Genomic DNA, 13,446 nt, shown 5'->3' with positions numbered 1-13,446 from the left:
ACACAGCACTGCAGTGCAATGCTAACTTCAAGCCTGGAATCATAATGATGAGGTACATATTTAAGAATATTCCACATTATGAAGCCTGGTTCAACAACAATTTCCAATTTACGTTAGTTTTGTTTGTTTTTCTGTGAAAACACTTTTTTAATTTTTTTATTAGAATTTAATGTAAGAATGGATAAATTAATTTAGTTATTTATTTGTTTATCTTTCAGTTACAACATATACGATGTTGAGATTCCACAAGAAGAATCTGACAAGGTGGGTGCCTTATGTATGAACACACCTACTACTGTATATCTAATTGTATGACCATATTATCCGAATCATTAGTTGTGTTGGTTTGCTTTTACTGAAACTTATGAACTGGAAGGAGCTTCAGTTGTTTTGTTTAAAATAAATATAAATTTATAAAATAAATTTACAGAGTTATTTCATTATTATGTTAGACCATGCATACACTTTTTTCATTCCATTTTTCAAACTTCAAACCTGGTGCATTTTGTTATAATTTTTTTTAATGACAAAAAATGGTTTCTAAACAAAAATAAGGATAAGTTGTGAAACAATTTCAGTTTAAATATTTTAAAAACATATACATCAAACATTGATAAAATATTTAACTATTAGCAGTTTATAGACTACAATATAGTATGACATAATATCCTTAACTTTCACATAAGGTAGAAGATTAACATGACGCCATAAATTGTTCCTAATCTCTTATTTCTCCATTTATGACCAGTTGATCAATAGGATAATAGAGCAAAGGAGCCAGAGGATCGAACAATCTCTGAAGAGGCTACCACTACCGGATCTCAATTTTCATCCTCCATTATCGCAATTGAAGTAACGCCACTTTTTTTTCTACCAACGTCACTTTTTTCTCACAAACTATACGTTTTGTTTCCATGTTCCTGAACGCCTTACATTTTCATAATGGCTATTTGCCTGACTTTTTAATGCGTATTTATGTCTGTTTTACTGTTTTTTTTAAATTGTTGAAATTGTAAGGAGTGTTAAAATTATCAAATTGATGAAATTCCACTAAGAATGTTTGTTCTCAGCGTGCATTCATGTGGCACATTCACATTAATGTTATCTTCAACCTGTCAATATATAGCAGTCAGAAATTTTATATGTTTTTCACAGATTACATCGTCAATTTGCATCTTAATTTCATTCATTTATATACAAACTTTACTACTTGCAAGTGATTTTTTTTCTCTTCATTTAAATTGCAACTGAAGATTTGGCTCCAGGTCTTTATTTTTTTTTTGTTTTACAGTCTATTTCTAATTTTTGAAAGAATTTGAAATATCTACAGTGTACCAATGTTATAATTTGCAGATGACTATGAAACAATTTTATAATTATTAATGGCCAAATAATATTATTATCGTTAATTACCAGATGGCAATCATTGGGTGAATGTTTGTTGACATTGTATGACACTGTGACGTCATCGTCGTCGTCATTGGTCAGTTTGTTTGTAGTGTTTTTGGTTCAATTCATTGAATTTTACTTTTTAAATGTATATTTTAATTATTTTTTTTTTATTAATTCCAGTCGTTTGCTGGAATGATGAACTGGACCGACAGTTTGGATGTGGACATCTGGAATGTTTTGAAGGGCAGTGAATCTAGAATCAACGGTGTCAATCACGAATCTGGTCATGTTGAGGACAATTTGTTGAATGGGCAAGATAAATATGGTGGGCCCAGTTGTCAGTTGCATAATCCTATTGGCGATAAAAGTGGTGAGATGAAAAGTAGCATCGAAAACAATGATAACGTTTTAGAATCGCCTGGTGCTGTTGGTTTGGTAGGTAAGAGAAACGAGAATGAGAAAGATGAGGAAATGATGCATGTTGAAGGAAATCATTCCAGCGATAATAATGCCGTTGCGTTTGGAACTACACCACCACCACCAACAACAACAACTTCTACCCATACACTCCTCGTTAATGATCCGTCAACTGAAGTGAATGGCAGTGATAAGAGTGCAGTGGCGAACGTTGACTGCCATGAAACAAGCATTACGAAACAACGGGCAACAAATGAACCGGATGTACTGGTGAACGACAAACACGCCGATAGAACTGTTTCGAATCCTGAAAATGACGTCTTTAAACGTTTGAAGGATTTCTTTTTTGAGCCATGCACTGAAATTTTTAAAGCTGTTTCGCCATAATTGTCTGCAAGCTTTTGACATTTTATTAGCTTATTTTTCAATTTTTATCATGATTAATACTTGAGAATCTGTTATATTCCTATGTTCTGACCTCATAAACTATATAATGAAGATATTATTATAATTAATGAACAGCTGACGCATCAAAAAAGAAAACTAAGAAGAGAAAGATGTCGTGGTTGATTCCGGACGAACCTGACTTCAAGAGGAGGTCTTCCAGAGTATGTTGAAAACATCTTATGTTGATAACATCACATGTTGATAACATCTTATGTTGATAACACCACATGTTGATAATACCACATGTAGATAACATTACAATATTTTTTACTGTTAATTTGTGCCTCTTTCAAACATGTGCAGAACTATTTTTCCATCAACAATATTTTTGTAATTGGATTAATTTTTTAACATAATTAGTTAGAATAATCCTACACGAGTGTGAATAGTATGAACCATTTGTTTTGGTTTAACATTACTTTATTTAACTGGTCAACAACGAATTTGAACTCATATTAACATAATTTTATTTGTATGTACCAAGGTTAAATGTGCTTCAAAATCCAAAGTGAATGTTGATTACGAGCTGTATGACTCTCTCATAAACATGCTCCCAACATTTTTTCAGAGGTTAACTTGAACTTTTAAGATTTTGTTGTTCATTCACCGTTCAAAAATGTTTTCCCTCACAAACGGTTGGTGCTAATGTTTTTTTATTTTTCAACGTTCACCCTGCAGACCGTTACAAAATGTTGAAACGTCAGATGGAACAAGGAAAGAACATGCCACCACTAATAAGAGTGTAAAAGGCATAGAGGCGAACCAAACACCCGGCAAGAATTTTGTGGCCGATGTTTTTGCAACCAAAGCATTTTTATCCGAGGAGGAAGAAAGTGCAAGTGTCATCTCATTTCTCAGGGAGCAACAAGATGCTCAAAATTATTTCCAACTTCTGCAGAATTACGTCTTCCAACTGCAACAGTTCTATCATCTGACTTGGTTTGTCTGCTCATTGTGTCTTGGTTGAATTAATTTTTTGTAGAAGTACGCTTTTTCACACATTTTTTGTTGTTCATTTGTTTGTTACTAAAGATTTATTATCTAGATGCGGCTCTTCATATATGTACTTTTTAAAATTATCGTTATATGGAGTAATTATTCTTTTCCTAAGGCCTTCTGGATTGACCAGTACTTACAAAAAATGCTTCGAAAGAATGATCAAGCACACGTCTCTTGATGATTTCACGAGGTTTGTGCCATGTTTTTCATTGGAATCAATCAATCAATCTTCGTTTTGCGTCCAGAGACCCGGTTTCCCGAGGTAGGACGTTTTCATTGAAACACGCCAGTATTTTATTTTTTTAATTAGCAGGCCATAGCGGTTTCAAAGAATTCAATTCTTTGTTGCACCTATTTCTTTTGATTTGTCTATTATAAAACTTCTTTTGATATTCCATTCAGATAATAATTAGATGTTGCTATTTTAATTTTTTTTCCAGCAATGGAGTGTGTGAGGACGTGAAGCGTTCCTATGCCAAAGTATGCTAATTCCATTCTATTCCACAGAAATTTATCTTACTATTCAACAATTACGATGAATAATTAAATGAAAAAATTTGTAACCATTCTTCAGTTAATGAATCTGTCACATCAAGCAAATAATTAGTTTGTTTGTTAATGTTTGAATTATCTTCTGTTCATTGTAACGCAGGCCTGCTTGTCTTACATGGAGCTGAAATTCGATGAAAAAAAGGAAATGTTGGCCACCTGCAGGTCAAAACGTCCATCAACAACGCTGGCTAGGTTCCAATGCTCTCTCACATTTTGATTTTTGATCTTGAACTAGTAATAACTATTGTTCTTTAAAGGATGAATAATTATAAGTTTTTGACATGATAACAATTTTACATCTATTATAATTTTTGATTAAATCAATTACGCCAAATAGCTCTGCAATGAAGTCTAATGACTGCTTGAATGATGAAGATGTTGTTGCATGCCTCTATAGCGAGGAGGATGGGATGAAATATCAACCCAACTCTGAGATCAACAACAACAACGATGATGATGAAGATGATAGTGCTTGTAGAGGTGGCGATGATGATGATGATGATAACGACGATCACGTGAGCTATTTAACATACCTCAAAACATGTGGGATGAGTAGTAATATTGAGGCAGAACATGCTGATGAGTTCGCTGCAAGAGGTCTGCTCATCCTCTTTCAATCATCACCTCCTTCCCATTCTTCCATTTCCATTTCATCAATATTACATTGCTCTTTCTACGTTATCATTTTTATTCAATTGCATAAATGCACACAACTTATTTAACTCAAGTTGGATCTGACGGTCTTTATTTAAAAAAAATTTCAAAATTATTTTAAAATTAATTTTTTTTGTTTTTTCGTCTTTTAGTTTGGCTCGAATACTTAAACGTTAAGACGCTGTAATATAATTTTTCTTTTTTTTTTGTATCTTTAACTTTTTTATTGCAATAAATAATGATGATTATGATAACAATGATAATATTAGTAACTCACCACCAATCTTCAGTTTGTTGGTTGGAATGTAAGCTACTGGTGCACACCAACAAATTGCATGAAGCTTCCCATGCGTTGTATGAGGTGTGAGTTTTGTTCTTTTATTTCTTCTTAAAATCAATTATGGCATTGAAATTGTGTAATGGTCAGTTACTGTGATTTTCGCAGCTATTGGAGCTAGTGAAAGGAGTTGGCAATGGTTGTCTACTTTTAGTCAACTGCTCCCATGATAATGTCATTTCTTCAGGTTACTTGATGAACTTGTTTTTCAAACAGTAAATTACTTTTAATTTTACTTGAAATATTCGTAAGACTAATTTTCTCTTTCTTTGTGATTTTGTATAAAAATGTTTCATTTAAAACAAAGTAATGAAAAAATAAACTGCACTTTGTATAAGAAACCGTGGACAGTGTACTGCAATCAATTGAACGCAAGCAGTGCTTGGAAGATGTTCACAAAATATTCAACGAGGATAACTATGAAAAGGTCGTTGAACTTCTGAACGAGTCATTTTCCTCGAGAAATGCTGATGCAGCAACATCCTGTCCGGATTTGAGAAGGATGCAGATGATGGTCATGATGCTGCAATCTTTGTACTCCCTATCCAGATACCAGGTGGTGTGTTTCGTGTGTTCGTCAGTGTGGAGCGTTAAGATGGGTTGTTACTTGGTAGTGCATCTATTTTGGCAATCGTCCCGTTAAATATGGGATTATCAATAGTTGAATTATTTATCATGATGCTATCATCGTTTGAAACATTATCAGCAATGTCATCATCGATAATTTCATCAGCAACACCTCAAACATTACCATCGACATCAACATTATTATTATTAATTATCACTTTTTAGGAGTGCGTGGTGTGGTCTGAAAAGTTTTTTGACGAAATTTTGAAGTTCATTCTGAACCTGAAGCACCAACAAATTCAGCAGAGTATGAAGTGTAGGAGCGGCGCTGATGAGAACAAGCAGGAAAGCAATGGAGATCTCATCAAATGTTTTATGATTATATTCAACTATATTGATTAGTAAGTTTATGCGTTTTAAATGTCTCGATATTTTAAATTTTCTGTTAATTCGTCACTAGTATCATCTTTCTTATCACCACTATCAACATCTTCATTGTTATCATCATCATTCAATACATCATGCCGATGATTTATTTATATTTGTATTATACTTATTATTAAATGTTGGTTCTAGCTGCATAGAATGTGAAACAGATGAATTGAAAGTACTGAGGAGAGAGCACGCTCATAGATTTGTGAACAACTTGATTCTCATACTGCTGAACCTTTTTGACGAGGAAAACAAACCGTCATCATCATCGTCGTCATCATCCTTTTCATCCTCGTCATCATCGTTGTCATCAATCTTGAAGTCATCGCCATCATTTCCTAGTTCAGTTTGGATCTGCCTCTACCGAACTATCAAATTGTTAGTTATTTTTTGTTCATCTGAACTGCCTGTGTCTTGTTCGTTGTACTTTTTTTGTGTAGGTAGAAATCATCATTTTGTGTTTTATTTTATTGATGTTTTGTTTTGTGTTAGTTTTCATTTTAAATCTCACTAAGTTTTTGAGTCTTGTCAAATTCGTGCCTGCATTTTCAACTGTTTAATGATCTGATTTTCACTATCATTTTTTTTCCCTCAACAGTTTGACGGAGTTCAACAATTGTTTCAAAGAAGATGGCCACATTGATGAGGACGAGGACGACGACGACGATGACCTTCCAAGTTTTCTCAAGATCATTACGACCAGTCATGATTACATTGGCAGGTTTCAATCAACCTTTGCTCTTTATTGGTTGAAAACTTAACCTCATTCATTCCTCAAATCCACCTATAATTATTTTCCCCCATCGCCAAATAACCTCCAGAAATAGTTGGTGCTCACTGGATGGTTCAGATTACCTACTGTTCGTTGTCGACGAACTGATGACCATCGTAAATGAAAACAACAAAATGATTGAAAGCGAGGCCAGCAGTAACAAAGACGACGACATCAGCACCGATCGTAACAGTCTTCCTCCTCCTCCAACCAATGATGCTACCAAAGGACAGGAACTAACTGGCGATGGAAAACATTCAGCGCAGCATAAAATCCTATCGGAATCATGCATCGATGAATTGAGGTACGCACTTGAGCAAGCCTTCTACTGTCTGCATGGCTATCCGAGTAAGAAGGCCAGGGTCAAATATCTGGAGGACCACAACTCCACGCAGGTCCGCGTAAATGTTAAAAACTGTGCAAATGTTTTGAATCAACTCTGCGTCCAAATTAGCAGATTCATTCATTCAATTCAGTGGAAAATAATTGCGTTATTTGTCCTATAGAATTATTCAGTTTTTTTGTTGAGATTGACCTCATTAAGTTCAATAATATTTTACTAAATACGTTACGATTACTTGACTGATGCATCATCATGACATCCGACATCGTCACGGCATCATCACGGCATCATTATGATATCATCGTGACGTCATTAGATATCTCTGGAATGGAGTCACTGCCACTCGTTGTTTTCCTACTATAAACCAGCCACACTGCCAGAATATGATAGCATTAAAACGAGCTCCATATCAAATGAGGTCTGTCGTATCCATGTTGAAACGACATTTTATTTTATTTCCTTAATTTTCGGCAAACATTTCAAACTTTCTACATCTTACATGTTGGTTGAGCCTCTAGCAATTTCTTTTGAAATACATTTTTGGTCCTTCACAATTGTTGTATTGTGATTTGTTTAATTGAAACATTTATTTTTAATTACAACTTATTTATAAAATATTAAATTATTCAATCATAAAACCAAGTTCGAGGGTTTGCTGATGAAGATGCTCCCTCTCATTCCACCCATAACAAACATAGGTAGGTCGGTTGGTCGGTCGGTTGTTTGGTTGACATGTAGCATACATTGACATACAAATGTTTTGTTTTTATGTTAGATACTACTTACGATAATGTGAGGAGGTATATAAATGGCAGTGAGGAGGATGACGACAACGATGATGAGGATGCTGATCACATTCCTAAAGAAACTGCCTCAGATGAGTTAGTATCGGCATTCACTTTTAAATAATTACTTTTTATTCCATCTGCAAGGCTAGGATAGACGCGTGCAGATGTCAAAGTGTGAAACTGCAGCGTACTTTTAAAAACAACGGTGATAAAAATGTCTTTTTTAAATAAATGCATTGATTAAACAGTCCAGTGGTTATGGATATCTACTATTTGCTGGCTGACCACCACTTCAAGAATGGAGACCCTGAGTTAGTTTATTGATGTTGGCATTATGCCTCAAGTTTTTTTGAAATGCACGCACGTACACACACACACCACACACGCACATACACACACCCACCCACCCACACACACACACACACACACACGCACACACATACACACACACAATTCAACGTATGCATACTGATAGATGACTGTTTATATATCCAGACACACACGAACACAATTAAACATTTAGCATAGCGACGGATGTGTAAGCGTAATTTCCTGATTCTCACTGTAACTAACTGAAATAGGAAGGCCCAGACGTATTACATGAAGGACCTCTGCATGAACCCAAAAAGATTTGATTCATGGGCGGCACTGGCTCTTATCCATTCCAGTTCACTCGAAGATCTGCTATCCGCGGTTGGTTTTTTTCATTGTTTTTCTCTGCTTGCTTTTTCGTTTTTATCGTGTTTCTGTTTTTTTTTATTTACGTTCCTTTTATTGTTAATAATTTTTTAGATAAAAGTATATTTTGAGAAAATAATGATCATGAATTAAATTTTTGTTTGCCCAGCACGACATGAAGCCGGATTTGAACATTGGAAAATTGTCGAGGAATTCTTTGAATTGCTTCAAGCGAGCGCTCTCAATAGATAACTCGAACAGCAAGTTGTGGATAGAATATGGAACGTGCGTCTACATCATCCTTACACATCTATCCAACATCATTAAACAGGTCTCTACTCATCTGCTTACTGCTCACATTTTTTTTTATTTATCATTGCATTAGTATCGTCTCGTGTGATAGGAGAGATACGGTTTATTAATTTATATTTCATGTTATCGTTGTCCTAATTGAATAAGTACCTTTTAAAATCCTAATTTTTTATTTATTCAAAATATTAAATAGAAGAGAGATGATGAGATTTTATTGAAACTAAACCACAACTACAACAACGACAACCACGGCAACCACACAATCAACGACAGCAACAACAATGTAAGTTGTAACAGTCAGCCTGATGGTATCTCTATTAATGATACTCGTTAACTTTTTTTCACAGAATTTCTACAACAACAACAACAATATGGTTGATCAACTTTCAACAACAAAGACAACAACTACAACATTAACTACAACTCCACTGACAACATCAGCCTCAGTGACATCAGCAGCTGTAATGACATCAGCGACTTCACTGACATCAACAATTACAATACCGAGAACTTCAACACTGCCACCCAAAGACAAATCAATGGAAGAACTGATGGCTCGAAAGGAAAGGATGTTGCAGTTATGTTACGAATGTTTCCAGCAAGCACATGAACATGATGCTGGCTCAGGCGAGGAGTGGCTTGAACACTACATGATTGGCAAGGTGGCTGAGAAGTTGTGCAAGCAACCCGAAACTTATCTGAACTGTTATCTCCAGGTTATTTAGTCAATGTGTAGTGATATGTCAACATTTTATTCGCGTTATTTTCAAGGCAAATTTTCACATCAATTTTAACTTTGATTAAATGAAAATTAAATGTTTATTATTATTTATTAATAGAAATTGAACAACCGATTTTGCTTTAAATATAGTAGTGACAGGAGAATTTTTCCTTCTTTTTGTTTCATCACCACCTTCAGCAGCAATTATTAAAATCCAACATCATCATCACCGCCATCGTCGGTCGTCATCACTATTTTCATCATTATCATCATCTTTATCACCTTTATCGACATAACCGTCATCATCATCATCATCATCGTTGTTATATTCATGCAAAACTCTATATACGTATATGACACACACATGCTAACTGAATGCATACAAGGCATCACCATAACGATATCATCACAAAACTCAGGCCAGCCACCATCTACACGTTGAGAAGGCGAAGTACCCAAAGCGGAACATATCTTACTACAACCCGCCACACTTGGCTGTTGAATCACTCGAAGTCGGTCCAACGCTAATCTATACCTTAATCTGTATCACCATTCAAAAAATAATTGAAAATTTATAATTTAAGATACATCGTCACCACATTTAGTCGTTCAATCACATTACGTGACATCATCACACAATCACATTACGTGACATTATCATATGATATTCGTGACATAATCACACTATCACATAAACATCACCTCACCGCATCGTCCTCATCACCGCAGATGTTTTACCGAATGCACGTGAGCACGGCCAAATTTTTGATAACCAACCAAGGACAACTGCAGAACATTCCGTTTGAGGTATTTGAAAAGTACTTGACGCTGGTGCAAGACACTCCTCTGGTCACGCTGCACGAGCAGCTCGATAGGAGGGTAGACAACAAATCAAAGTGGGAGACTGTTGCTAGCTCTGCCGGCTGCAACAAAACTGAAACTCTGGCTAAGAAGAATGATGACGGTGATAATGATGATAAGATTGTTAACGTCGAAGTTATTTGCAGTAGCGTTGCTGACGATGGTGGAGATGGAAGTGCTGGCTGTAAGGTGGGAGTAGCAGAAGGAAAAGAAGACGATTGTGTGAAGTCGGCAGGTGATGTAGTTGTGAATACAATTGGGGAAAAAATTGTAGCGGTTCGTAGCGGTGGTGGCGGCGATGGTGGCGACAGGATTGCTCGTGGTGGTGGTCTCGATGATAATATGGTTAACATCTCTGCTGATGAAAATCTTGATATTATTAAAGATGACGTCGCCAGTGATAGTTATCAATCTAATATTTTTAATGATAATAAAGATGAGAATGATAATGAGAAAAATAAAAAAGCTTCATCACAGGCACCCCCAACAATTGAACAGCGTCGAAAGTCGTCTGAATGTCTGGACTACGATGAGGACCTTGTCTCACTGCAAGACATTGTCGTGGCTGTTGAAGAGTACCATTCCCCAGTGAAACTGCCTACTCCACTATCTTATAACGCCTCAAGAACTAATTCAACAACCAACAAAGATAACGTTGTACCTAAGGAAGTTGATGATGAAGAAGCAATGGAGGAAGACGACTATGGAGGCAATGATAATGCTATCAACATTGGAAACAATATCAACATTATTAATAATTCTGCAAGTTGTTTGCTTGAGAATGATACTTTCATCAAAATCGATGGCAACGTTGAATTGATCGCAACAACAACAGCAACATCAGCAACGAGCGTAGCGACAAAGTCAACTACCAAAACACCAACAACACCTTCTATAACTTCAGTATCAGCAACAGCAGCAACAGTTGCTTCAACGTACCAGCAAAACCGCTGGGTGGCCGGTTTGGAACGCTTGGAAAAGTTGAGTGATTTGATGAATTCCGTAGATGCTTTTGGTGCTAATTACAAAAATGATGATAACATGGCTCTGGGGATGGAAAGAAATGAGGATGGCAGTAACAATAATGGAAGTATCGACGAAATGGAGTGTGAAGGAAGGAGGGAAGATGGCGACGAGGGTGGCGCTTGTGGTAATGTAGTCTTAAAAGTTGTTGCCACTGACGAATCAAACAACTTCATCATTACCAGAAACGACAGTTACGATGAAGATCTCAAGAATGACGATGACGTCATAATTGTTGATAAAGTATTATCCGAATGCATGCAATCGCAAGCTCTGACCAGCGTTGCCAGTTCCACGTCTCTTTCTCTGATTGAATCAATTCTTAGCCAAGGAAATATTTGTAGTAATCTTTCTACAACTCACACCGTCAACATTCAAAACTCTGCCGATAGCATTGCAGTTTGCAGTCTTTCAACTAACAAAGACCAGAAGATGGTATCAACCTATGATAAACCACTCAATCTTCCATCAGACTGCAGTGTGATCCCAAAATCCTCTTCAACAAGTGATCAGCCGATAATACCAGCTCGTGATCAGTTGAATAGTGATGGCGATGCCAAATCATTTTATAATGATGCTATCCCTGACCAACGTGACATTAAGACTCATGTCTCTGGCAGTATTAATGTTGCTACATCATCGTCTAATTATGATGTTAGCTCTTTATCGTTATCTTCATCATCGTATGTGGCGACTTCAAGCATCGCCAAAACGTCTGCTACAAATGCTACAAACAAGGACTCCATTGATAATGCAGTAACCACGTCTCACTGCCCAACAACATCGTCCTCATCATCATCGTCTCTGGCATCGTCATCGCAAATGTCGTTACCACAGCCACTGATGACATCATCGAAAGAGATTAGATTCATGTCCCTGATGATAACATGTATGAGAGCGTTCACGCTCGTCCTCTCCAGGTATCCGTGGCACTTCAAATCTGTATATCGACTAGCACACATCTACTTCTATTGTGATAGGTTTAAAGTAAGTTTGCGAATATTTTCCATCATTATTAATCTCTTAATAATGTAATTCACGATTTCAAATTACTTGCTTCATCCAACTAGTCGTTTGCTGATAAATGTACACTGATTCGAACGTTTACAGAATATAGAGCACTGCAAAGAGTTGTTGTTGGGCAACAATTTCATCCTCCCATACAACAACTTCAAATGCGTTGGACTCTTTCATGACAGGAAACAACATAATCTATTCAATGTAACTTTTCATTCGTTAACAATACTTTTTTTTATTTCTTCAATTTGGTTAGTTGTTTTATTGCAAATATTTTGTTATTCTGTAAAGTTGTCGCTGAAAATTATCTCAAATTTTTTAATGAATGGCTTGTAAGAGAAAGTAATTGAATTAACACAACAACGCAATGTGTGTGACAGGGATTGTGGCGACTTCCATCTTCTGACCTAGACAGGTGTGGTTCTTTCTCCTCACATCTCCATCGCTGCATCAAGTTACTGCTGGACGTGCTCCAGTACACAAATGATGCAAAGATGCTCTTCAATCTGCATCTGCAACTCAGCAGGTGCCCTGAAAATGCTGCCAAGTATGTGCTCTTCTCTCTCTCTCTCTCTCTCTCTCTCTCTCTCTCTCTTTCATTCTCACTCATTCAATTTCATTGTTCTTTATTAACTGCTCTATTATTTTTGTAAACCAGAAAGTATCTGAGAGATTATGAAAGAGAAAAATTGTCGAAGAAAGCCTTCTTGATGTGCTGTCAGGTTTTGAACAAGCAACTCAACAGTCTCAAAGACGAAAACACCACCGCGAATGACAACAACGTCAACGATTTGGTAAATGATTCAGGGAGAAACCAAAACCCGCCTACGTTTTCTGCCATGGTGGACTTCCTATTGTGCATCTACAACATCAGACAGCAATGCGTCAGACTGCCCACCAAACCACTTGATGACGTCATGGTGGACACCTACAAGCTGGTTCACAAGGTGTGGTCGTGTTTGTGTCAGTTGATGGTGGAGGTGATGGTGGCTCTAATGGTTGGAAGTTGTTGGGTGTTTGTTATTTGAAGAGGTTTCTCGATCATGACGATTTTTAATGATTAAATTAAAAAGAAATATTTTCTCAACTGTTATGATTTTTTGAATGTGTGGAAGCAGACGAGTGATTCGATGA

The 13,446-nt window shown here is 36.3% G+C and overlaps 1 protein-coding gene across 1 annotated transcript; it reads left to right on the top strand.

Moving 5' to 3' along the window:
• Nucleotides 1–12,165: 12,165 nt before the first annotated feature.
• Nucleotides 12,166–12,965, top strand: HELRODRAFT_65156 (hypothetical protein; the record flags this gene model as incomplete). Its single annotated transcript, XM_009021358.1, has 3 exons — nucleotides 12,166–12,282; nucleotides 12,406–12,516; nucleotides 12,693–12,965. The coding sequence occupies 3 exons, from the start codon at nucleotides 12,166–12,168 to the stop codon at nucleotides 12,963–12,965; spliced, it is 501 nt and encodes a 166-aa protein (XP_009019606.1).
• Between the last annotated feature and the right edge of the window lie 481 nt (nucleotides 12,966–13,446).

The sequence above is a fragment of the Helobdella robusta genome (genome assembly GCF_000326865.2).
Source record: "Helobdella robusta unplaced genomic scaffold HELROscaffold_3, whole genome shotgun sequence".
NCBI lineage: Eukaryota > Metazoa > Annelida > Clitellata > Rhynchobdellida > Glossiphoniidae > Helobdella > Helobdella robusta.
Note: the sequence above shows the minus strand (reverse complement) of the source record. Positions and strands in the feature narration are given on the sequence as shown.